The sequence below is a fragment of the Chelon labrosus genome (genome assembly GCF_963514085.1).
Source record: "Chelon labrosus genome assembly, chromosome: 19".
Lineage (NCBI taxonomy): Eukaryota > Metazoa > Chordata > Actinopteri > Mugiliformes > Mugilidae > Chelon > Chelon labrosus.
The window spans coordinates 25,938,047-25,964,994 of NC_140352.1; the positions used below are offsets into that span (position 1 = coordinate 25,938,047).

General features: G+C 41.5%; 1 protein-coding gene across 4 annotated transcripts in view; it reads right to left on the bottom strand.

The window, feature by feature from the left end:
• Positions 1-661: 661 nt before the first annotated feature.
• Positions 662-26,948, bottom strand: part of tmem67 (transmembrane protein 67) — a 44,931-nt gene continuing 18,644 nt past the window's right edge. Inside the window, exons 2-28 of one of the 4 annotated variants that reach the window (XM_084568101.1) lie at positions 21,866-21,954; positions 21,690-21,780; positions 21,461-21,560; positions 20,640-20,703; positions 20,453-20,524; positions 20,305-20,367; positions 19,817-19,971; positions 19,594-19,702; positions 19,359-19,445; positions 19,058-19,123; positions 18,797-18,950; positions 18,604-18,724; positions 18,404-18,509; positions 6,023-6,079; positions 5,826-5,924; positions 4,885-4,983; positions 4,488-4,574; positions 4,281-4,380; positions 4,044-4,183; positions 3,810-3,950; positions 3,631-3,711; positions 3,428-3,544; positions 3,234-3,350; positions 3,026-3,130; positions 1,206-1,308; positions 984-1,126; positions 662-902 (exon numbers count right to left, since the gene is read on the bottom strand). In XM_084568101.1, coding sequence (XP_084424227.1) covers positions 822-902; positions 984-1,126; positions 1,206-1,308; positions 3,026-3,130; positions 3,234-3,350; positions 3,428-3,544; positions 3,631-3,711; positions 3,810-3,950; positions 4,044-4,183; positions 4,281-4,380; positions 4,488-4,574; positions 4,885-4,983; positions 5,826-5,924; positions 6,023-6,079; positions 18,404-18,509; positions 18,604-18,724; positions 18,797-18,950; positions 19,058-19,123; positions 19,359-19,445; positions 19,594-19,702; positions 19,817-19,971; positions 20,305-20,367; positions 20,453-20,524; positions 20,640-20,703; positions 21,461-21,560; positions 21,690-21,780; positions 21,866-21,954 — 2,747 coding nt within the window. In that variant the 3' untranslated portion in view covers positions 662-821. Of the gene's footprint in view, positions 903-983; positions 1,127-1,205; positions 1,309-3,025; positions 3,134-3,233; positions 3,351-3,427; positions 3,545-3,630; positions 3,712-3,809; positions 3,951-4,043; positions 4,184-4,280; positions 4,381-4,487; positions 4,575-4,884; positions 4,984-5,825; positions 5,925-6,022; positions 6,080-18,403; positions 18,510-18,603; positions 18,951-19,057; positions 19,124-19,358; positions 19,446-19,593; positions 19,703-19,816; positions 19,972-20,304; positions 20,368-20,452; positions 20,525-20,639; positions 20,704-21,460; positions 21,561-21,689; positions 21,781-21,865; positions 21,955-26,948 lie in introns of all 4 variants that reach the window. The other 3 variants (XM_084568100.1, XM_084568102.1, XM_084568099.1) reach the window with 3 other exon arrangements.

Consider the following 26,948-nt stretch of genomic DNA (forward strand, 5'->3'; position numbering starts at 1 on the left):
CAGGACAGGGGGAAGTGGAGGGCAGCAGAGGCAGTCCAACAAGCTGAAACTCGGCTGAAGCACAAGGCCATCCTTGGGACAGTAGCGCAAGGCTGGATGAAGTGGGAGCAGGCGATGGAGCGGAGTGTCACCTGGAAGGACATCTGGACGTGGAACTCCCCGAGAATCAGGTTCTTGATCCAAGGGGTCTACGACATCCTTCCGAGCCCATCTAACCTGTGCACATGGGGCAGAATAGAGACACCTGCATGCCCTCTGTGTTCCAAGCCAGGGACACTAGAACACATCTTGAGCAGCTGCTCCAAGGCACTAGGCGAGGTCCAGTATCGATGGAGGCACGATCAGGTCCTTAAATCCAATGCAGAGGCAATCAGCAATCAGAAGAGGGGAAGAAGAGGGGAGAACAGTGGGGGCAGTAGTATGCCACTTGGACGCAGGCTGGGGTCTGATCAGCCTCGATTGGGTCACCTGGAGGAGGGTGTCTGTTGCAAGACCCGTGAGTCCAGGAAACAACACTGATGATGAGTCCAAGGTTGTACATCAGAAGATGTTTCCGTAACTGTGAATTCCATGAAAGTGAATTCCATGAACTGTGAATTCCATGAAAGTGAATTCCATGAAAGTGATTACAAATTTAGAAATAAAACAATACAAAAATGTCTTCACATCAGAACACTTTAATATGAGTAGAAACATCAAACTCTTTACAAAAAATATTTACATCATGAAACAGCAGTGAAAACAGGGTTTTTGTAAGGGAAAAAAAAAAAGAGTTGCCCAAGCTGTGATCAGTAAAAATGTAAAATACTTAGTAATGAATTTCATATCAGGAACCTCTCATCCACAAACGTCTTGTTGACGAGGTTCTTCCTTCCGAGAATGTTACGGATAAAGCGAAATACCTGTAATAAATGAGTGTTTAATTAATGGACTAACTTAGCACAATAAAGAGAGGACACTGTACACACATACCAAATACTGACCATTTGCTGTACGTATGTAAGAATAGCTGCAAGTACAAAGCTCTGGGATCCGAGGTCGACAACACAGAAGAACAGTGTGTCAAAGATCAGCAGTGTGGCCTCGTTTCCATAAAAAAGCACATCACTGAAGGAGTGGGCCTCATCTGCAGTGAGCATACAAACAGACATAATACATATACACAATGACAGATCATACAGAGCTGTCTGGGTGATGTTTGTTACCGTTGTAAAAGATGCTTTTCTCGCTGGGTTCAAGGAACTCCATCCCTATGACCTGCTCAAACATCAGTTTGTCCTTCACTATATAGTCCATGTCAGGGTTGGCCTAAGGTAAAAAATACAACATGGGAGACAAAACCATGTCCTCAGTACAATACCACGCATACAGTTGTGTTCAAAATAATAGCAGTCCCACATCACTAGCAAGATAAATCACTGTTTTTGTTAGAATTTCAACTTCTACACTGCAAGTAAGTTTCTAGAAGGTTTAGTAAAGGTATAGAGAACCAACAGACCCAACAGGCATGATGTGCATGCTGCTGATTCTGTGAAACTGAATCATTTACTGAAAGGGGCGTGTTCAAAAAAATAGCAGTGCTGATTTCAATTAGCGAGGTCATTGATTATGTGAAAAAAAACAGGTTTTAAACAGGTGGCCCTTATTTATGGATCAAGGCAACTGACGCTGCATATGCTGGCTGTGAATTTGTCCTTGAAAAACGGAGTAAAATGGGTCGTTCAAGACACTGTTCAGAAGAAGAGCGTTCTTTGATTAAGAAATTAATAAAAGAGGGGAAAACCTATAAAGAAGTGCAGAAAATGATAGGCTGTTCAGCTATAATGATATCAAATGCTTTAAAATGGCAGCCAAAACCAGAATGGAGAGGAAGAAAAAGAAAAACGACTATTCGATGGATCGGAGAATAACCAAAATGGCAAAGACTCAGCCAATGATCAGCTCCAGGAGGATCAAAGAAGATCAAAGATTGCCTGTGAGTACTGTAACAATCAGACGACGTCTATGTGAAGCCGAGCAACCAGCAAGAAGCCCAGTTACAATTTGCCCAAGAACACATTGACTGGCCTAAAAAGAAATGGCGTAATATTTTGTGGACTGATGAGATTAAGATTGTTATTTTTGGGTCTAAGGGCCACAGGCAGTTTGTCAGACGTCCTGCAAACACTGAATTCAAGCCACAGCACACAGTGAAGACGGTGAAGCATGGTGGTGCAAGCATCATGATATGGGGATGTTTCTCGTACTATGGTGTTGGTCCTATTTATCGCATACCAGGGATCATGGATCAGTTTGAGTACATCAGAATACTGGAAGAAGTCATGTTGCTGTATGCTGAAGAGGAAGTGCCCTTGAAATGGGTGTTTCAACAAGACAATGACCCCAAACACACCAGCAAGCGAGCATAATCATGGGTCCAGACAAACAGAATTCAAGTAATGGAGTGGCCAGCACAATCCTGGACCTTAATCCCATAGAAAATTTGTGGGCTGACATAATAAATGCTGTTCATGAGGCAAAACCAAGAAATGCAGGGGAACTGTGGAACGTAGTACAATTGTCCTGGGCTGCAATACCTGTTGACCAGTGCCAGAAGTTGGTCGACTCCATGTCCCACAGATATGAAGCAGTTATCAGAAACCGTGGTTATGCAACTAAATATCAGTTTATGATTCTCAGGAAAGTTGAATCTTCAAGCATCTCTTAGTTTATACAGTACATTTTTGAGTTTGTAAAGAAAGATGTCAACACTGCTATTTTTTTGAACATTATATTTCTTGACTTTCTGTACAATATTATCAAATACAATTACTTTTTCCAATTTTCTTGCTTTGAAATAGAATGTGCAGTGTCCCCAATGCATTTGTGTTCATTAAAATACAATTTATTTGAAAAATTTTGAGGTTTAAACACACTGCTATTATTATGAACATAACTGTGTATACCAAACAATAAATTTAAAATCAGGTTTCACATCTAGTTTCAGTTTGCTTGTGTGAGTTTTTCTACAGCTATTTGTACTAACATGGTCTATAATGGATCCTAGGAAGTGGTTCATGGAATGGTAGCCTTTTGGGTTTGGCTCAGATGGCTTAGCTGTAGATGAGTCCATCAGTCGTGATGGCCTGTTCTTCTGGAGGACAAGAGACAATCAACTATTGACGGAGTGGGAACTATTTTGTTTTCAATTTATAGAAAGAAGAGGGTCAAACATGACAGATGTAAGCACATACCCTGCCGAATGAATCCCGTATCCTGTCATACTGTGACCTCAGACGGTTAGTAAGAGACACCTGAAAGGTCTGGATGTCTGTGTTGGGAAGAAGACCCCTCTGACCACACAGAGACTCCTTGCAATGGAAAAAAAAAAACACAAAAAAACAGTAAAGACATAAAGGGGATGAAGATAAGGTGCTGGTGTACATACTCCTTCTCTCTTCAGATTGTTGATAATTTCCTCCATGTTTGTGTCTGCGTGGCCATGCACTGAGCGTCCATGGATATAGTAGCCAAAACAGCGATGGGATAAGAGCAACACAGAAATCTGAATAGAAACACAGCCATAGCACAATTAAGTAAACATTACAGACAGAAAAAACTGTTGAATACTATATGCCCATTGCCACTTACATTACTGATGGAGCACAGATCTACAAAGTGATGGATTTTGTCCTTCACAAAGTGCTCATAAAACACACTGAAGAACATCCTCTGTAGAGACAAAAGCATATATTTTCCTATGAGCTTGCACTTTGCATTTCATGTCCTTAAGAGAAATAGGAGGAGGTAAGTGAAAGGATGTTATTTACCTGCAGAAGCCCAACACAGAGCCACAATGTGGCTGCCAGACCATAGCGCAGCGTCAGGCTATATGAAGGGGTGTATGTCTGTGAGGAGCGCTGTAAAGTTGTCCAGGGGTCCCTTAGTGCCAGGTTAGAGAAACCCATCACCTTTTACAATACACAGAGACATATCAGCAATAAGAAAAGAGACATAACAGTGCTGCAAAAAGAGCAGAAGGGTATGTGTTGGAGCAGAAGTACTTCAAGAAAGAAGAGCACGGCCATGATCTGAAAGGTCGGGTTGATCTTGCGGGTGGTCTGAATCTCATTCCATTCATTGGCCACAAAGATGGTCCTCCAGATGCTGACTGGAGTGGGCTCACGTTTTGGCTCACCAGTTGCTGAAACATTAATGAATATAGTGAATGGAATAAAATTGTTGGATTATTACCTCTTGGAAGACCGAAGAACATAAACTCAGGTCAAATATATTTGTACCTTGTACTGCTCTGCTAGTTTTATTTCTTGGCCTCTCCCAGTCAATTAGAAATATATCGACGGACACCTGAAAGATCAGCTTGTGGATAATCTGGACAGCCTGCATAAAAATACAAAAATAATACAATTTATTCCTGCTAGAAGTATATATTCTAGCTTTCATAAACCATACTGTTGCTTTCATTTGTTGTTCAGCAGGTGTCTAACCTTAAGAGCGAAAGCACAACCGATGTACGTCACAAACTGCTCCTCCTGAGCAGGCAGTGGCAGCAGCACTGATACAAACTGCTGCGTCTAAACAGTCACATATAGAAATTAATCCCAGAAAGAAGGAAATAATAATCACACCTAAATCTACACAGTCAAAAAGTTCATCATGGAAGGTAGAGGAGGTAAAAGACTTGCCTTTAATGTCTAAACAGTGGAGAGAAAGAAATAATTGTTAAGAGGCCATGCAAAGATACAGGAAATAAAAGAAATAAAAGATTACAAGGAACGATTAGAAACTGACATGAACATTAAAGAGCCAACCCATTAAAAAAGATTTTAAAAAATCTATAATTCTATAAAATGAACACCCAAAGTTCAAGTTACGGAAACATACCTTGTAAAAGATGAGCCAGTAAAGTCCAGTTCCCACGGTGACCACAAAGAAAACATTTGCCAAATCACCAGCATAAAACAACAGAAACTTCAGCATTGTCTAAAGCCGAAGAAAGGGAGACAGTAACATTACTTTCAAGCTTTACACCAACAGTGTTGGGTATACTTACTTTGGAAAGAAGTTAGTTAGGTTACAAAGTTACCATCAATTAAAAGTAATCCGTTACGTTACAGCGTTACCTATGAATAAAAGTAACGCGTTAGAGTACTCATGCGTTACCAAAAATTAAAAGCCGTTTGCAGCGCCTCGCACATGCTGCAACTCAGCGACACACAGCCTCCTTTAAATGCACCGAGAAGTCCTGACAATGAATAACGTCATTCATCCAACCAAATTAACTCTGCAGGATAACAATACCAGGGTGATAGAGTGGTGCTTCTTGGATACAAGGTGTTTTTTTAAATTGGAAGTGGAATTTTTTGCGGTCGACAGAAGCTTTTCATCAACGCAGAGTGTGCATTTTACCGTTATGTTGTTCTTGTCCTTTTCGCTGGCGAATTGAAAATAATGTGCGTACTTCCACGATTCAAAAGCTGTCCTCTCTGCCATCTCGCCGGCAGTTTTCGAAAACACTCACACACACACACACACACACACAGGTAACGTAGGTCAGCAGGGGACAGACGCATCATCATAGCGCTGCGCCTCCGCTGACACATCCGCAGGTGGCACAGTACTGCCTGACAAAAAGCAGGCTGTAGTCGGAATTTTTCTTTCCTTATCCGGAGAAATTCTTAAAGTAACGGATTACTTTTTTTTTAAAAATAACGAAGTTACTGATTACTTAACGCACGTACTCTAACGCGTTACTTTGTAACGCGTTACCCACAACACTGTACACCAACACATGTTTAAAATGGACTAAATGATGAAGACACTACCTCCACATCAATGAGGGGGGAAGCAATTCTCCTTTTCCAGCTGACCGTCTTCAGCAGAGAGTAGAGCACAGCCACCCCACCCATCACACCTAGAGCCGTCTGAGCACACGAAGACATGAAAAGCTGATGTCGTATCACTTTGTACTGTGACATCAGTCTCAATGTTTCACCACCATTTCACGCATGCTTCTACTCACATTTGTTTTTACGTGAGCCTCACTCTGATCCATGTCATATTCCACAGCGAAGGATGTCTAAAAACAAATGAATGAATTTAATGAATTAACATAGAAAACATGGATATTTCAGATAAACAGCCATATAGTTATTTCTTTAGCAGGGACAATGCACAAAACATGTAGATACAGCTAGAAGCCAATTTTTATCTGTGATCCCTGAGAGCATGTTACACTGCCTGGTCAAAAAAAAAGAGTCGCCACCAAAAAAAAAAAAAAGTCACACACTGATTTTACGTTGGACCGCCTTTAGCTTTGATTACAGCACGCATTCGCTGGGGCATTGTTTTGATAAGCTTCTGCAGTGTCACAAGATTTATTTCCATCCAGTGTTGCATTAATTTTTTACCAAGATCTTGTATTGATGATCAGAGAGTCTGACCATTGCGCAAAGCCTTTGCCAGCACATCCCCAAGATTCTTAATGGGGTTAAGGTCTGGACCCTGTGGTGGCCAATCCATGTGTGAAAATGATGTCTCATGCTCCCTGAACCACTCTTTCATAATTGGAGCCTCCACACAGAAAGGCCCAGCCGGCCCATGGATTTGAACCGGTGACCTTCTTGTCATCTTGGAATATACACATGATTTGATCTGATAACTTTATTTTGAACATGTTAGCGAAAATAAAGAAAATAAAATAAAACTAGATCGCAAGCAATCGCAAAGGGGTCCATGCTGTGGTGAAGTCGTCCCCGAGCGGGACGCAGAGGCATAAATCACCAGTACCGCTCCCTATAGACTGTATTGCACCAAACTTGGTGGGCTTGTAAGGAGTCATCCACAGATTATTATTGTCAAATTTCAAGCAGGTGACTGTGGTGGTTTGTGAGATATAAACATTTAGTCATTGTAGCGGGCCTACAGCCCGAATTCGACGAAACTTGTCATGATTGTACGCAAGCATAATTACAATGACGGCCAAATTTCATAAGGATTGGGTGAATGCTTCAAAAGTTATAGGCCTTAAAGTCATATGAAATGTTTCTGTGTCATCTGTAGCGCCCCCTGTTGATGTAATGTCACGCAACTTGATGGGCATATTGTACAGATTGAATGCCAAATTTCATGAAGTTAGCTATTGCAGTTTTTGAGATATTGAAATGTTGCCTTTGTAGCGCCCCCTAGAGACCAGGGGTCACAAAAGTAGGGGTGCTTGTACAGAATCATATTATTATCAATGATCTGAAGTTTGATTAAGTTTGGGTATATACTTCACAAAATATGAGCTTTTGAATTAGCTTTTGAATTAAACTGTTGCACGTTGTAAAAATTAATTAGCCATTAACTTTGTAATCAATAACCCTGCTAAAGTTCTTTTGAGAACTTTTCATTATCTTTGTCCATAAATGATACATGCCAAGTTTGGTGAGAAGAGAAGAGAACGGGCTAGGAGGAGTTAATTTTGCTTTGAGGTGCAATTTTTCCAAAATGGCGGAAAGAATGTCCAAGTCCATTAGAACCAGGGCTATGTAAGGAATCAGAGGGAGAAAGAATTTTGTTTCTAGGGCACACGGTTCTCGAGATATGAGGCAAAATGTAAATTGGCTTATTATAGCCACCTGGCTGCAGGCATGTGTATTGACACCTTGGCAAAGTGACATGCTAGGACTTCTACTAAGTTACCAGGTTTGATGCCTTTCGTCCTTGCAGTTTGTCCTGAGCAGACACTTTTAGCTAAGCAACGGGGAAGAAGAAGAAGAAAAATCGCAACAAAATCAATAGGGATCTTGCAACATCGTTGCATGGACCCATAAAAATCACAACTAAATCATTAGGGATCCTGCAACTTGTTGCATGAATTACAAGAATTTGTAAGAAGGAATATTACAACAGTTTAAGAACAATTAAATTTCCGACATGCTAGAAGTTCATGGTATGGCTGATGGAGCTTTCTCAGGGTTCTTCCAACCCGACCTTTCTCCCGCATGCAGCCCCAGTGTAGACAGCAACCCCTACTGATAGGTTTATATGAGCGTGGATAACTGTCTGTCATTGTCAATCAAACCTTAACAGTTATCATTTTAATGATAAAATCTATGGCAATACAACTGTGTTATGTTGTGCTCGATTTTACAGGTTCAACTGTAAACGTACAAATTTGCTGTTATTTGCGATCGTGGCGGCTAGCAAGCTATACGTTATAGCCATTGACTGTATATACTATTGTATATGTATCGTAAAAATGAATTAGCCATTAACTATGTAATCGATTACCCTGCTAAAGTACTTTTGAGAACTTTTCATTATCTTTGTCCATAAATGATACATGCCAAGTTTGGTGAGAATTGGATGAACGTTGATTTTGCTTTGGGGTCTAAACCTTTGGAAGTATTTACCCAATCCTTATGAAACTTAGCGACCATCATTGTAATATGCTGGCGCACAATCATGCCAAGTGTCCAGATTTTGCTATCTTCTCTAGTAAACTCCCCTCCGGAAGGGTTATCAGGAAAAGTACGGCGGACCATGGTTATAATAGTTTTGGATTTTTCGTTTCGTTTTATTTTTTTCCCTCCAATTCAGTTAGTTTTAATTAGTTTTTAGCGTGGGTTTGCTAGTTGCTAGTTTTTATTAGTTTTTATATTTCCAAAAATACTTAGCTTTAGTTTAGTTTCTATTAGTTTTAGTTTTTTCATACTTTGGGTTATTTGTCAGGTGTAGGATTCAAAAAGGTCAGGATGAGTATTGTATAATAAAATTCAACAAAAGATACGTTTAAAAAATGAGGGTGAGTTAATAATGACTGACTTTTTATTTTTGGGTGAACTATTCCTTTAATCCTTCTCTTTTGGGGGGCGGTGGCGGTGGCGGACTCACAGAGGCTAGCTTGTTTTGGTACTCAACATTAGCCGCCTTGTGCGAGCTTCTTAACGGACTTTGAGATTCGTGGAGTTTCCCCCCTTGAGAAGCAAGCCACATATTTTGTCACAGTCTGTTTCCACCACAAGACACTTGCTTTTATCTTTATCGTCGTCATATTCAAAAAAGTCCCATACAGGACTTTGCCGCTTTCTCCCACCTTTTGCTGCAACCGCCATGGTGTTGCCAGGTGACGTCACGGACCATAAGTGGCAGTAAGGTGCTGCTGCTGCTGCCCAGTACCGCGGGAAGTAGGGGTGCTGGGGGTGCTGCAGCACCCCAAAAATGTATTTACCCAAAAATAAATACACGAAATAAAGTGAAAAAAGTGGGAAAAAAAGAAAATGCTAAAAGTTAAAACTGGAAACACTAATAACTATAAATTGCGTAAGGTCAAGCGAGTTGCAGCGCAGAGCTTTTTTTTTCTCAGCACCCCCTGCTGAGAATATGTTCCCGTGGCTATGCTGCTGCCAGCTGGCGTAAAACTGCCAGAGCGGAATAAATCGATCATATGAATCCAACCAGTTGAGGCTTATAATTAAATTGACAGAGACGAAAACGAAGGGAATTATATATAATTTCATTCACCGACAAGACATACCAGTCCTGATGATCAATTAAAATAAGAAAAACACCAGACGACTTCGCACTACAACAAACTGCGCATGCTCCACCCACAGCCCAGAGGTCAAGAACAAACATCCCGACAATCAAGCTTATAAAAATAAAGTAATAGGTAAAACTACTGGAAAGTTCTACACCAAGTTTCGTGAAATTCGGGGGGGTGGGCGCTACAACAACCACATGTCTATATCTCACAAACCACCACAGTAAGCTGTTTGAAATTGACAATAATAATCTGTGGATGACTCCTTACAAGCCCACCAAGTTTGGTGCAATACGGTCTATAGGGGGCGCCACTGATGACCTCTGCGTCCCACTCAGGACGATTGTGCCACGGCATGGACCCCTTTATGATCACTTGCGATCATCTAGTATTACTATTATTACTATTAAAGATGAACTGTGCGACTAAGATATTCAGGAAGTTTGCCTTAGATCAGGGGTGTCAAACTGATCCGTGAAAGGGCTGCTGTGGCTGCAGGTTTTCATTCCAACTATGCAGCACCCATGCAGTGGGTGTGGCTGGCAAGTTTTTGTTCCAATCAAGCAAGAGGACACCTGAATTGACTGCGTGAAGGCAGTTCAGTTGATTGACTGAGCCAAGTCAGGTGTGCTGCTGCATGGTTGGAATGAAAACCTGCAGCCACAGCGGCCCTTTCACGGATCAGTTTGACACCTGTGCCTTAGATGTATTCTCTGCCTGATGCATGCCAATGATTTGACCCCTCTCAAACGGACTGACATCTTTTCCACGACCACGGGATGTGTCTTTCGACATGGTTGTTTAAGAAATTAGAAGCTACTCATTGCAACAGTTGGGGTTAAATAACTTGTTGCCAGGTGAAGGATAATCGCCCATGCAGTAATTATCCAATAGGAAGCTCATATTTGCTTAGTTAAATCCAGGTGGCGACTTTACACATCACAAAAAACTCACAGAACACCACATGAAAACTGCCACAAAATATACAACAGAACAACACTGGTTTTCACCTTTCAGCAATCTGAGCCCCATTAGAACCACATTTAGTGTCTCCTAACTAATGACAGCAGACCACAGGATCCTTCAGCCATCTTTTGAAATCGTATTGAATGTTTAAAACTACTACACTCCAATACTCTGTAGTGAAAAAATACACAGTGGCTGCCTTCTGACCTATCAGAAATAACACATTTGCAAAAGTCAAAAATTAAAAAGTTGCTAAAATCAAAGATTTAAGAAGTTGTTTTTTTTTTCAAAATTTCCACCTAGCTTGCTACCTAGTGAATCACCATTTTGACACGATGTCAATGACTACTTCACGGAGTTGGCTGGATCCTTCAGCTACTGAAGAGAGTGAAGCATTTCTGATGAAATAAAATGGAAAGACACATCAAGTACGTTATAAATTGGTTACGCTTTCGAACCAATACGCTGTGGTGTGCTGGACAGGCAAGCACTAAGAAGAAGGGAACTTTGCGTCTAGACAAACTGATACAGATGAGGACGAAATTATTAGCCCCCCTATGGAAATTTGATTCTTTTGAAAATGTCGGGATCCTCACATCACCACGGACCAGCTCTTCAGGAGTTCATAGAGTGGTGCGACAGCTCACGCCTGGAACTGAATGTCAGTAAAACCAAGGAGATGGTGGTGACTTATTCCAAGAAGCAGAGGGACCTGACTACAGCAGCCACCACCATCATCCATGGGAAGCCAGTGGAGCTGGTTGAGGAGTTCAGATATCTGGGAACCATCTTTGACAACCTGCTGAAATTCTCCTCCAACACCGAAGAGACTTTCAGAAGGTGCCAGCAACGTCTCTACCTCCTGAGGAAACTCAGCTCCTTTGGAGTCAGCAGAGACATTCTACAGACTTTTTATTACAGTTTTATTGAGAGCATCATCACCTTCTCAATAACCTGCTGGTTCCACTCCATCAGCCTCCACAACAGAAACCGACTGCAGAGCACTGTTTCAGTCTGCTCTAAGATCATCGGCCTGCCTGTAAGAACTCTTACTCACATTCATGACCAACAGACACTCAACTTGGCAGTAAAAATCACCAAAGACCCCTCACACATCCTCCACTCAGCATTCCAGTGGCTCCCATCCGGACGAAGGCTCCGCTGCCCCGCCTGCAGAACTCAGAGGAGAAAAGCCACCTTCGTCCCCAAAGTCATCCTCCTCCTCAACTCCTCCCCACACACTCTCTCTCTCTCTCTCTCTCTCTGACTCTTCTCCAGCTCACACGCCGCCATAGTACAGTCAACCTCCCCCTCCCCCACACCCCCATACTCACATACCAGAGACTCTATGGTTGTTTTCAATTATTACCCATTTTATTTATTACCCATTCTACCTCGGCTATAACTGGCATATACTCCCTGTAACTACTGTTTACTGTTTACATTTGCAATTTAGTCACTTTACTTATACAGTCTGTTTACATTCTCTACGGATATTTTGGACAGTCCTAACATTTATGGCATGGTAACTTGTATATACTTTGTATTTTGTATCCTGTTCTGTTTCTGTCTCTTTTGCATCTTAAAATGTCTGTACTTGCACGTTAAGCTGCTCACCTGTGCCTTAAATTGCCCCCCGGGGACAAATAAAGTTTTCTGAATCTGAATCTGAATATTTCCCAAGTGCTGTTAAACAGAGCAAAGAATTTTTAACACAGGTCTTTCAAACATCCTCCTTTTATTTTGGATGCTTACATTATTTTACTTTCCACACAGAAATTAAATTATTTCACAAAAACCAAAAATTACCAGGGTCAAAATTATTAGCCCCCCTGATGTTAATTGTCAATTGTGTATCCTTTTTGCTGGATAACAGACTGCAGTCGTTCGTTGTAGTCTTCAACAAGTCTCTGACACGTCTCCTGAGGAATACCAGCCAATTCTTTGGCAAATCTCTGCAGCTCTTCCAGATTTGATGGCATTCTGGCATGGACCTTGGTCTTTAGTTCACCCCACAGATTTTCTACGGGATTCAAGTCAGGGCTTTGTGCAGGCCATTCAATAACATTCACTTTGGTCTTCTGGAGGTAGTTCTTCACCAGGAGTGACGTGTGTTTTGGGTTGTTGTCGTGTTGGAAGACAAAGCGATGACCCAGACCCAGTTTTGATGCTGACTGCTTGACATTTTCTTTCAAAATCTTCGCATATCCTTCTTTCTTCATGATTCCTTCCACCTTGACCAGATTCCCAGTTCCAGATGCACTAAAGCAGTGGTTCCCAACCTGTGGTACGCGTACCCCCAGGGGTACGCAGAGTGACGTAGGGGGGTACGCAAAAGAGTTGATTCTGAACTCAGCCTGATTACATTTTGAAACTGAAAAAATGGATAATGGGTTGTTTTCTCATAGGGCTGGACGATTAATTGAATTTCGATTTCGATTTTGGCTTCCCTAGATCGTGTAAATAAGATAATTGTAATAAAACGATCATTCTGCCGCACGCCGTGTCTTGTGTGGTAAATGCAGCGAACCCTTCCATCTCCACCTGTGCGCTCCGCTCCGCCGGAAAAAATAAGTGTAGAAGAAGACGATAGAAGATGGCAGAGAGGCAGCCTTTGGTCGGGAAGAAAGGTAAAGCCAATTCTGTGGCGTGGAAACACTTCGGGTTCGAGGAGTCTGACTCGGAACAAACGAAGATACTTGCATAAGCAAGATATGTCACGCTACTAAGGCTGCCAACCGTCCCTTGAAAAACGGAATCGTCCCGTATTTACAAACAAAAGTACGTGTCTCGTATTGAGCCGTCACGGGAAACACTTTGTCCGTATTACTGTGTAAAATGTCAATGGATATAAGGAATAACCAGATCATTTACAGTAAATTTATTCTCAGGCCGTCTCCTGCTCTGTGACCAATGAGCTGACGCTGGCCCTGCCAAAGTCTGGGATAGTGTTTATTTTTTATTTTTACACATTATTTGATTAACTTTATTAATATATTTTTCTCTTATTTATTTGTATTGTTTCAGTTCTTATTAAAAGAAATACCAGAGTTAAAAGTTCAATAAATGCTTGTTCTCAAATCAATGAATTATCATCTTTAATAATCGTGATTATGACTTTTGCCATAATCAAGCAGCCCTATTTTCTCATTTTCTGATTCTCCACCTAAATGAAAAATCAAAAGACTGTTTTTCATGTGAGTCAAGTATGTTAATAAATAGATTGTAGGATAACTGACTTTGAAGCTATGTATCAGTTTGCTGCTAATGTAGCTAGCGCTAGGTCACCTAAATAAGAAAGACGCTGATTCCCTGAAATGTCTGTGATTGGTGGGCAGGTGCAAATCTCCTGATGTTATAGCTATACTTGCTAGAGTTATTTTCCCTCCAGAAACAAGCAAATCTCGTTCTTGTTTGGGTCTTTTCTGATAACGTTCTGTCATTTGAGCTGTCAAGTCATCAGTCCGAGTAAAGTCGCCCGGCTAATCGCCAGAAATGGATAAATGGTTAAAACGGATCAATTGCCCTTCCACAGAGAACTCACCTGCTACCACCAGTGAGCCCATAGGTGAAGATGCACATGACAGCGACAACAACCCATGCTATTCCTCAACTTCTAAGTTTGGCCGGGATGCTAGAAACAGCGCAGATGTGGAAAGCATACAGCGCCAACCTCAGGCAGGGAGACTACTTCGTCGAAAAGGCGCAAATATGATGAGAACTACATCGCTTTGGGGTTTACTTGTATTAGCACTGGTGGATTTAGTCGGCCACAGTGTGTTATATGTGCAAAGGTACTGTCTCATAACTCAATGAAACCTTCACTGTTGCGCAGACACTTAGAAACAAAACATGCTCCTTTGAAAAGTAAGGCACGGGAGTTTTTTGAGCGAGAACTGAGAAGACTTTCTAACAGTAAGACTTGCATACGGGAGACAGATACTGTTAATAAGAACGGGCTACAAGCATCTTATATGGTGAGTTACCGAGTGGCTAAAACTGGCAAGCCACACACTATTGTGGAGGACATGATTCTCCCTGCTGCTACAGATATGGTTGCAACGATGCTGGGGGAAAAGGCCAAAAAAATTAGACAGTAAATGCCCTCATCAAACAACACAGTTTCTCGGCGCATCAGTGACATGGCAGAGGACGTTTTAAAACGGCTACTACATCGCATTCGAGCCAGTGAATTTTACGCCCTACAGCTGGACGAGTCAACAGATGTAGCCGGCCTGGCACATCTCCTGGTATATGTGCGGTACATTCATGAAGGGACAATTAAGGAGGACATGCTCTTCTGCAAACCTCTGGAAACAAGGACAACTGGAGAGGACATTTTCAAAATGCTGGACACCTTTGTGACGTCAAATGGACTTATGTGGACACAGTGTGTTGGCATCTGTACTGACGGGGCAAGATCCATGACCGGGAGACACAGCGGAGTCGTAACGCGCGTGCAAGCGGTTGCTCCTGATGCCACTTGGGTACACTGCAGCATCCACCGAGAGGCTCTCGCTGCCAAGGGAATGCCTGCCAGCCTGAAGAATGTTTTGGACACAACAGTGAAAATGGTAAACTTTGTGAAAGCCAGGCCACTTAACTCTCGCATATTTACTGCATTATGCAATGAAATGGGCAGCGATCATGAGACGTTACTATTTCACACAGCTGGCTATCGAGAGGTAAAGTATTGACACGTTTCTTTGAACTGAAAGATGAACTGAAGAGTTTCTTCAGTGACCATAACTTTCAAGTGTCTGAGAATTTACATGATGAAGAGTTTCTAACACGCCTGTCTTATCTTGGTGACGTTTTTTCTCGTTTGAATGAACTGAATCTCAGTTTACAGGGAATTTCAGTAACAATATTTAATGTGAGAGATAAAGTAGAGGCCATGATCAGGAAATTGAACCTCTGGTCAAACTGCATCGACAACGACAAAACAGAGGTATTTCCGTCGTTGCAAGAATTCATGTGCGCAAATAAGCTCTCCTTGAAAGACAATGTAAAAGATGACATAACCACGCATCTCAGTGAGCTGGCTGCACAGCTGTGCAGGTATTTCCCTGAAACAGACGGATCAGACAGTTGGATACGTCATCCATTTACAGCTGTGCCTGCTTCTTTATCAACATCTGAACATGAGAGCTTAATTGAGATCACAACAGATGGATCCCTGAAAATGGAATTTAATCAGAAGCCACTCCCAGATTTCTGGATCGGACTGCGCACAGAACAGCCTGCGCTGGCCAAACGCGCTCTCAAGACTTTGATGCCATTTGTCACCACGTATTTATGTGAGAGTGGGGCAGCCGTGGCCTACTGGTTACTACTACTGCTTTGGGCTTGTGACCGGAGTGTTGCCGGTTCGAACCCCCGACCGGTAGAAGGCGGCTGAAGTGCCCTTGAGCAAGGCACCTAACCCCTCACTGCTCCCCGAGCGCCGCTGTAGCATGGCAGCTCACTGCTCCGGGTTAGTGTGTGCTTCACCTCACTGTGTGCTTTGTGTTCACTAATTCACGGATAAATGCAGAGACCAAATTCCTTGTATACACAAGTATACTTGGCCGATAGACACTTAATCTTAAATCTTAATCTTAATTCTCAGCTCTGACGGCTATGAAAACAAAATACAGAACTAGACTTTGTGTGGAGAACGATTTAAGACTCAGACTTTCTCAAATTCAACCAAACATTGCAGAATTATGTGCGTCCTCTCAAGCACAGCCTTCTCATTAAAGCTGTGGTGAGTTTGTATTTCAGTTTCAAGAAATGTTAGGTAGGTTTATTTTTTCAAAAGTGAACTGCTGTTGCGCACTGAAAATGCTGGTGAATAAATCTATTTTGTGAGAAATCAATTTAAGAGATTTTATGTTATGCATGCTAAATGTGTGTGTGTGTGGGGGGGGGGGGGGGGGGCGGCGGGCTCACAGTCATTTCTTTTTCTAGCTGCTACAAGTGCGTGAGAGTAGGGGGTACATGGCTGGAGGTCAAATGTCTGAAGGGGTACGGGGCTGTGAAAAGGTTGGGAACCACTGTACTAAAGCATCCCCACAGGATAATACTCCCATCCCCACCGTGTTTCACTGTGGGGATGGTGTTCTGTGGGTTATACGCCTCACCCTTCTTTCTCCAAACATAAGCAACGTCTCTGTGGCCAAAGAGCTCTAGTTTCGTCTCATCTGACCAAAGGACATGCTTCCAGTATGCATCATCTTTTTCCAGGTTGTCCTTAGCATACTTCAGTCTGCCTTTAAGGTCTCTTCTGCAGAAGTGGAGTCTTTCTTGGTCTGCAACCTCGCAGTCCATTCCTGTGCAGAACTCTAGTTATTGTCTTCTTTGAGACTACAATTCCCGACATGGCTAAGTCATTCCCTAGTGTCTTGGCGGTTGTTCTGGGGTCTTTAGACACATCTCTCCCAAGTTTTCTTTCCAGGGTCTTTGAAATTTTTCACTTCCTGCCTCTGCCAATCGCCAGGACACTAGGGAAGTCTTGGCGGTTGTTCTGGCGGAGCAGATACGCCGGGCAGCGAGGAGCTCGTTCCTAAATGAGGCTCCACCTCCATTATCTGGAACTGGTTTGGTTTTAACCCCTTAATGAAATATTTGTATTTTTGCTTACCACTCTGGCCGGTCCTGCGAGAAACTAGTGCTTGCAAAAGGTTCCGAGGGAATTTTTTACATTCTTTGAGATTCGTGGCGTTTTACATGCGTTATTTCGGCTGCAGTCTGAACGGAAACAGCTGCGTCGCGAATTTGCGACACTAGGTATGAAGGGGTTAAAAAGTCTGATGCGGAGCAGCAAATTACGGCATGCAAGGTTTGCAAACAAATAGTGCATAAAAAGGACAGTAACACCACTGATTTGTTCCACCACCTCGAACACAAGCACAAACCAAAATATGAAGAAAGCAAGAAAATGCGCAAGGATGCAGAAGCAGCGTCGACTACCGACAAAGAGTCTGGTAAAAAAACAACAACTCAGATAAAACTTGCAGATGCATTATAGTCAAAAAGATTAGGCTGAATTGGTGTTTATTTATCGTCATTTTTATCATTACCGTGATGAATACCAGAAATTATCGGGATAATTTTTTTAGTCCATATCGCCCATCTCTACTGTGGGGGCAGTGCTTAGACTAGACTGACTTTATTTGTCATTTTGATTTTCATCAAAAAGAAATTTCGGTACAATGGCTCTTAGTACAGCAGGAATATTTAACAGAAACAGTATGTACAACAGAAACGGTATGTACAATTTCCAGGAACGTATATACAGAATATAATAAATATAATATAAATATCTAAGAAGCTTGAAATGTAGATAAATATTATTGCACGTTTTTAATTACAGGGTAATGGGAGTGGGTGGAGGGGGGTACTGTTTATAGTGTGTTGAGCAGTCTTATGGCATATGGGATGAAACTGTTTTTGAACCTGACTGTTCTGCTCTGTAGGCTGCGAAACCTCCTTCCAGAGGCCAGCAGTGAGAACAGTCCTCTGATCTGGGTTTGCTGCAATTGGTCAGGTCTAGGTTCAGTAACAGTATGTGCCCAAAGAATGAGGTCAGCTGACTACCTGAATATACTGAATGACCAGGTTATTCCATCAATGGATTCTTTCTTCCCTGATGGCATGGGCCGATTCCATGATGACAATGCTAGGATTCATCAGGCTCAAATTGTGAAAGAGTGGTTCAGGGAGCATGAAACATAATTTTCACACATGGATTGGCCAGCTACAGGTGGTCCAATGAAATATTAGAGTGTATGACCTTTTTTTGGTGGCGACATTTTTTTGGCCAGGCAGTGTACATATAGTTTTATCTATCTATCTATCTATCTATCCTACAAAGCCAAATGTGTGTGTATTGTACATGTGTGCATGCATGTGGGTACTACTCACAGACACAGTTTGAGTCTTGATATCAGTGATGGGAACATCTGTGTAGGTCACAACCATTAGAGGGGGAAATACTTGCCCTTCCTGTGTTCGTGGAACCAGCTGGAACCTATGAAACACACAGATTTGATAAATACCAGTGTCATCACTCAAAAGGGGAAAGGGATGTTTTTACTATTTTTATCATGGTGTCATGCACGTACCTTATTTTGACACTGCTTGCTACACGGATGACTTTAGGTTCAGAAGTCACGGTCTTCTCTCTTCCACTGAGTGTGTCAACAAGAAACATTCGTCGAGACAAGTACCAGTTGTTGATGCTTTCTATGTAAAATGAAAATATATCAGAACAATGCACACAGACACATGAATATGCTCTAAAAGATAAAATACCACCTTGATTGATGAATCGTCCATTGTATTGCTGGTTTTTGACTAGTGTTGGCAGGGGAAGAAGTTTTCTATTCTCTCCTCGACCAAGATCCATAAACACATCATAGAACAATGGTTCAGGGTAGGTACCAAGCAGCTCTTCTACTGAAAGATCACACTGTCCACACACACATTCACATACGTATACAGAGCTTATAATACAGTTGGGTATTGCAAGGGAATTTTTATACCTTCTCTGAGCTCAGAGAAATAAATGATACTCACACTTTCTTGGTATGCAGTTCCAAAGCTGAAGGCTGCTGCCTGTTTAGTGGTTGATTGTGGACAAATCTAAAAGAGAAGAGAGGTGTTGTGGTTTTTGTATGTTGCATGTTTTGTATAAATCACTGGAAATATTACTAAATTTTGCAAAATAGTAACAACTGGGTAGCAATGGATTTGGCTCTAATGCCATCCCATCAACAAAATCAGGCATTTACAGTATATGTAGATTGTGTAAGTGACAATGCTCTTGTTCTCTCAAACTAATAATCATATTTTTATCATTGCTCATTTTAAATCTTACCAGCAGATTACTTCCTCCTACTTCTTCCCATCTGAGGAACTCTCCTCTGACATTATAGACAGCAGCCAGCAGTGTAATGTCTGTGTTCTGACATAAAAATGAACAAATACACAAAATAATGCTTCCTGGTTTCCACCTCAATTTGGGATATCATTCAATGAATAGGTTTCAGTAGTAATATTATTTTCCACATTCCATTTTTTCAGTTTAAAGATGATTAAAGTCAACCACTCACCTTGTTTCTTCCTCTGAAACTGAATACAGCAGGAACGGGATTAGTCTGAAGCACTCGACTGGCAAGTCCCGGTTTATCTCCATAGTAAAGCCAGGGTAGATTGGCTCTCCTGGATACAGAATAATAAAAGTTATTAGTGTTTCCTCTGGATGAAAATACATCAAGAGGGACTGAATGTTTCATTCACAATCATGCAAAGTTAGCACAATGTATCCATGATTACCAGTAAGAAATATCCTGAGTTGAGCTCAGAGCAGCTTTTGATTTGAAGATGGTGTTAAAAAGACCACAGGCATCCGTGGACACACCACTGAAGGAGTGCATGTTCATCACACACATGTTCCCCAGAGCCTGACACGCCGTCAGGTTGGAGAAGACCTGTAAAAACATGATGTGTTCACACAAAATGCTGATCTTAACGGTATCCAAGTAATACTTGGCTACAGCAGTGATTATGAACTACAATCTAACAGCCCAACACATTATGCTTATTTTAATGGTTGTTTCAGCAAAACTTTCATCTATTTTGAGCTTATTATTTGAAACTTTTCACATCACTTATAACTGAAATGTATGTGGGAATATTTAATGCATCTGTTTCACAACATCCAAACATTCTACATATTCTTCACCCTCATGACGAGCACATCATGTGTGGCTTTGTTACAGAAATGACTATTTTTCAAAGAAAAAAAAATGTCTTGGAATTACAAGGCAGGCTGCTGAAGATGAGTAAAGGTTTTGCACAAACCACGCAGACTGCACACTGAACTTCTGCAAGGGAAACATAACAAGAAAAATAAATTAGCACATAAAACAATCACCAAAAATGTATTAAGAAGCTAGGGAGGAGACTCACCAACTGAGCATAATTGACACTAGGATTCACATTGCTGGAGAGGCTGCCCGGTGGGAAACATAATCCTCCGGTCTGAAAAATCACATAACAACCACTGATGATGTATTTACACCCTGAGCCTGTTAATGAAAGATATGTGTATGATGTGATGGTGAGGCTTTGAGGGTAGATAGATGTCTGTACTCACCAGGATATTAGGAAATTTACACACACAGGAGGTGCTAATGAAGGAAGCCTGACATCTCTCACACCTGGAAAACAATTTTGGGGATTGTTATCTCTCACATGCAGTACAATGAAAATCTGGACTCTAGTCAGCTTTTATCCACAATGACAGTATTGCACAGCTTATGGTACTATAATAGGATGTGGGCGGCTGTGGCTCAGTAGGTAGAGCGGGTTGTCCACGAACCAGAGGGTTAGCGGTTCGATCCCCGGAACGTGCCACATGCCGAAGTGTCCTTGAGCAAGACACTGAACCCCCAGTTGCTCCCAGTGCGTGGCACTGGTGTGTGAATGTGTGTATGCTTGTGTGAACGAATGGGTAGATGTGTCTGAGACTGTAAAGCGCTTTGAGTGCCAATAGGTAGAAAAGCGCTATATAAAAGCAAGGCCATTTACCATTTACCATAATGGCATGAGAGAGTAAGTGAGAGAATGCCATTTGTCAGAGCAAACACAATAGGCGAATATGACTAGGAGGGAATAAAATCTGTCCTTGCAATGATGAGGATCATGGACATATGCTTATGAGAGGCACAGATGAATGAAGACAGAAAATACACAGTAGATATAATAGCAAGAAGAGAACAACACTCTCAAATGAACAGTAGGAGTTTAAGTAATGCTCCTTAAATCCAATATTATTTCGTCAACTTTTGACTTTTTATCAATAACATATTACTAGCATAACATATTATTAACTCTTTTGTAAATTAAACGGTAGGTTTGCTGTGTGGTGTCATTATCTATCGCTTACCTATCTATCTGACATGATACTGTACGTACCTGTCTGCACTGCTGTTTGGTACAGAATAAGCAGGGTTATCCCCATTGCATGGTTCACAGCTGGCCACATCCAAAAGATTTCCATTGATATCTCTTTCCACTGACAAAAAAAAAAACATACATAAAATATACAATTGATTGTATTGCCTCATTAAATTTGAAGCAAGCACATTCAGCATTACAGACTGTTTGTTGAATGCATACTGTCAGTTCATTCATTAGTTCTCACCCAGGACATTGCCTGGTGGGCAGTGGCACTTCCCCTCATCACTGAGACTGTCTGGACAGCGAATACACCCAAACCCATCTTTTGTTACCGCCTGTAAAGATGTAAAGTATTACTACTGATATGAGAAATTCTGTCAAGTGTCAAATATACAAATATATTGTATAAGAGGTACATACAGGCTTGTTGGTGGGACATTGCTGACAAGTAACGGACACTTTGTCTGTGGTGAGAGTTTGGTAACCACTTTGGCAAATGCAGCTCAGTCCTGAAAATGAAGGAAACATAGGTGGGGCATGCAATGAAGCAAAGCCTTGAGAGAAATATCAGTTTATTAATCAATTCCATTCACATGCTCTTTCCTAAAACAAGTTACCCCTACTTACAAAATAATAAGTAATCCTCTCTATACTTGGCAATAGCATTAGTAAAGCAAATGACAGTGCAAGAAGGAGGATACCAGGCAAGAAACACATAGGGATGTAACGATTACCGGTATGACGATAAACCGCGGTAAAATTCCCGACAGTTAGTACTATCGTTTAAAATTTTAATTATCGTTAAAACCGTGATTGATTACCGCAACTGATTACCGAAAAACTCAGTGATACTGCTCATTTCCTGAAGCAGCGGCACCTGAAAGGCACTCTGGAAAAGCAACTAGCGACAAATCTAGCGACTTTTCCTGGTGTTATTGGAGACTTTTCTGGCGAATCGTGGTAGATTTGTTTGTTTGTTACGTGTTTCAGTCCGCATCAACGGGGCGAATCATGGTAGATTTGTTTGTTTGTTACGTGTTTCAGCCCGCATCAACGGGGCGAATCATGGTAGATTTGTTTGTTTGGCTCGTGGTTATTAGTTGCTATATTAGTTGTTGATAGACATCGAATGGTGAGGAAAACAGGGTTGTGCAGTGGCAGTGTAGAGGGGGGTGACTCCAGGACGCTGGAATTCACTGTTAAGCCTTCTCGAGGTGTCGTGGGCCTAACTTAACGAAACATCGGTGAAAGGAGGTGCCCACTTGAAAACCCCAATGATATGCTGCATACTGCTGTTGTTTAGGCCAGGTTCCTGATGTCTTCATGTTACTTGGTAGCTATGGTTAGCTGCTGAACGGGCCATACAAGCCAGCAGCGCTTAGTTAGTTTATGTTTTACAATGTTTGAAGTATCCTCTGCTGCTCAATGGGCTTACAAGCCAGCAGCTTTTACTTAGTTTATGTAGATTATAGGTTAATTGTCGTATCACATGACCGTAGGATTGGTAGGGTTTCTTAGTTGAACAGGGCCTCTAAATGTGTTTTGCCTGGGATCTTGGCACAAGGGTTATAACATCTTATCCTGTGTATTACTGAATGCTGGTTCTTGGAGACTCTGATGTGAAAGCACATATTGGTTCAGTTACTGTCCTCAACAAGCAGCGGGTGAGCCCCTCCCCCGTGCCAAAGCACTCACAGGCGGTCAGTCTCACAGTAGCCCCGCGCAGCAGCAGTCAGAGCAGAGAGGAGACCCACGGCACTGCAAATGAATGGCGCATGCGCAAAGCTGCCGCTGATCGCGCCCTCGTTTACAGAGCGGGATGTATGTTTCTTCACTGTCACACTAAAATAAATAATTTAATCCATTTTACGACGGAGTATTAGTACGACGGAGTATTAGGGCCACAAATTACGACTTTCTTCTCATAATTTATGAGAAGAAAGTCGTAATTTACGAGAATAAAGTCGTAATTTATGAGAATAAAGTCGTAATTTATGAGAATAAAGTCATAATTTACGAGAACAAAGTCGTAATTTATGAGAATAAAGTCGTAATTTACGAGAATAAAGTCATAATATTACGAGAATAAAGTCGTAATTTATGAGAATAAAGTCATAATTTATGAGAAAAAAGTCATAATATTCTAACCTGTTGTTTTAGAGGAAGACAGTTGGTAAAATGAGGGCCGTGGAGGATTTTGTGGAGTTGTACTTTAGGATAGGTTTCACAAACAAGGAGATACTTAATCTTTTGGCACATCAGCATCACATCATCATAAGTATTAGGACTTTAAAAAGAATATGCAAGAAAATGCATCTTTTCCGGAGAAAGAACAAGACGGACTTGGAGGAAGTCGCTGCTTTTATGGAGGGGGAAATGGCTGGAACTGGTCAACTGCAGGGTTATCGGTGGATGCAGTGGCGGTTCTACATTGAATTACGCCCCGGGCGAGACCCCCTCTGAGCGAAAAGAACATCCATGAATTGCAAACATGCCCTTACACGCTAAGCGTCTTTCATTAAACGCTATACCAATCTATCTTTCAGGGAGGAACAATTAGCTCCTTGGTTACTGCCTCGAATTCTATGCTTGGCACACTTATAGTTATGACTGGTTAATTGAGGGAAAAAAAAATCACAAACTTCGAGAATAAAGTTGTAATTTATGAGAATAAAGTCGTAATTTATGAAAATAAACTCGTAATTTACGAGAATAAAGTCATAATATTACGAGAATAAAGTCATAATTTATGAGAATAAAGTCATAATTTTATGAGAAAAAAGTCATAATATTCTAACCTGTTGTTTTAGAGGAAGACAGTTGGTAAAATGAGGGCGTAACGTTAGCCAGACAGCATTGCCCGGACTTCTTAAACAACATGTAACGAACGTTAACCTGTAGGTTAACTAAAACCTAGGTTTGCTCAGTGAGCAGAACAGTTTAATAAATGTTTAGCCGACAGCAACCTTACCTGCTCACCTTTTCTCGTCTCGACCTACTTCCGTTTGACTTTTTTCTCATAAAATTACGACTTTATTCTCATAAATTACGACTTTATTCTCATAAATTACGACTTCATTCTCGTAATATTATGACTTTATTCTCGTAAATTACGACTTTATTCTCGTAATATTATGACTTTATTCTCGGAAATTACGACTTTATTCTCAAAGTTTGTGATTTATTTTTTTTCCTCAATGTGGCCCTAATACTCTACGACGGAGTATTAGGGCCACATTAAGGAAAAAATATTCATAGTCCTAATACTTAGGATGATGTCAAGTCAAGTCACGTTTATTTATATAGCACACTTAAACGCAATGTAATTGACCCAAGGTGCTCACAGAAATAAAATATATACAGTAATAAAAACAAAAATATAAATGACAAAAAATTAAATAAATAAAACATAAAATAAATGAAAATACAAAATAATAATAATAATAATAATAATATTAATAAACAGATTATAATTGTAGATAAAAGAACATATGGTTACTGAAACTACTACTACTAGAGAAAGATGTACAGTAAAGTTAAAGATGCCAGTTAATATAATACTGAAAAGAAATAGAAATAAGATAAATAAACAAACAAGGGGAGAAATTAATGGACATTATAGGCCAAAGAAAATAGATGGGTCTTTAAATTTGATTTAAAACTAGTGATGGTGGGACAGGACTTAATTTCTATAGGGTGATTATTCCAGAGTCTAGGGGCAGCCAGAGCCATAGAGAGAGAGAGTTGCAACACTCTTTGATGTCGCTGCTATGGCTGTCACGTGGTTCATGTAAACCCAAACAGTCATGTTCTTCTATGGGACAGACAGCAGCGATTGCATTATTGAACGGTAAATATAAAATAAAACACACACCCAAGTACTTTTTCAGCTGTTATTACATTATTGCATTTTTGTTAATGTCAGTTTTGCATTTGGAGAGGCAGGGTGACAACGAAAAACTTATATTACTTAGATAAGTTATAGGCTACATTTTTGGATGGAAAAGCTTAGTGTTCATGTTCGCATGGGTAGTAGCACTGGCTTTAGAGGCTCTAACTTAACTTTTCCATATCATTCATCTGATGGTAGACGTCTCATGATATTCATTTGAGCACAACTGGGCTGTATTAGGCTATTGATTCCCGTGATTTTGCTTATAAATTCCGATTCAGCTATTAGCCTACCTTCGTGATAACGCAAAGAGGTCTGCCATGGCGGTCCGTTCAGAATTCGCCTAGCTTGGCAACGGGGACGCTGGCTGCTCAAGCCGCTCTGTCTGACCTGTTTTTGTTTGGATTTTTTATATTTTACTATTTTATTCCCGATTATTTTTCTTCAATTCTTGTATATTCGTTACTTTAGCTGTACAGTTATAGATAGCCTTTTTTGTTTTGGTTGTTTGTTTTGTTTTTCCACACTTTTGTTGCGTTTTGTGGGGTCTGTCTCTGGTCCGCGTTCTGCCTGCGCTGTTTTGGTGATCAACTGTTTTTTCTGCTGATTGCCATCGGCGAGGAATATTTCGCTGCTGCTGGACTTGCTGTCTGCTTGTGTGGTGGAGGCTGTGTTGGACTCGAGCTTGCTGGTGTCTCTCTCCTTTTCCGTCCTGGCGCTGGGTTCATGTGGTCGGTTGACTGTCCAGCTGCTTGGTGAATCGTGACGTTGCGTGAGATTAACGAGCGTACGCTGGCGCGTTTGGCTGCCGCTGCTCACTGGGACTACAGCCCTCATTTGGATTGTTTTATACCAATTTGGATTGTTTTATACCAATCAAAGTTTGACTAACCTGAAAAAACCTTCTATCACCGTCTCCACGAACTTCCATGAACTTGACTGGAGTCCACCGTGAGAGGTTTTCCTGGCAGCTGATCCATGGTCTGGGCTGTCCTCATATGTCTGCCTTCCGTCTATGAGACTCTTGCACGGGGCTTGCTATCGGTGTTGGCACACCAAAGCGGGCTATCGGCATACTGGCTACCTTGTCGGCCAGCGGCTAGCGAGGCTCGGTGGCATCCGCCCTTGGTTGGCATGGCGTTCAGTTATTCCTCCTCACAACTCCACAAACTAAACGCTGCAATCACTCCTGGACTTAACATCTCCATCATAAATGAACTCAGACTTCTGCGTCGCCCCCGTTATGTCCACCGGAGTACAAGCAGAAGCTTCGTTTACCACCAGCAGCCTGAGCAGTGCATTCCTTCCATCTGGACGCCCGTCGCACAACTGACACGTCATCAGTGCACTGCCACCAAGAGGCTATTTCATTCCAAGCAGGACAGAAAACGTGGAGTGGATTACAGCCTACTCCGGCCCCTACAGAGACACTCCGCTGCCACCAACCCAGCACCCCCTGTTAAAATTTAACTCTTAAATGCACAACCCCTCAATAACAAGGCATCTTTTATTCATGACCACATCATCAACGAGCAGATACACTTCATGTGCCTAGTTGAAACCTGGCAACAACCTGAAGTCTACTCTAGTCTGAATGAAGCCTGTCCTCCT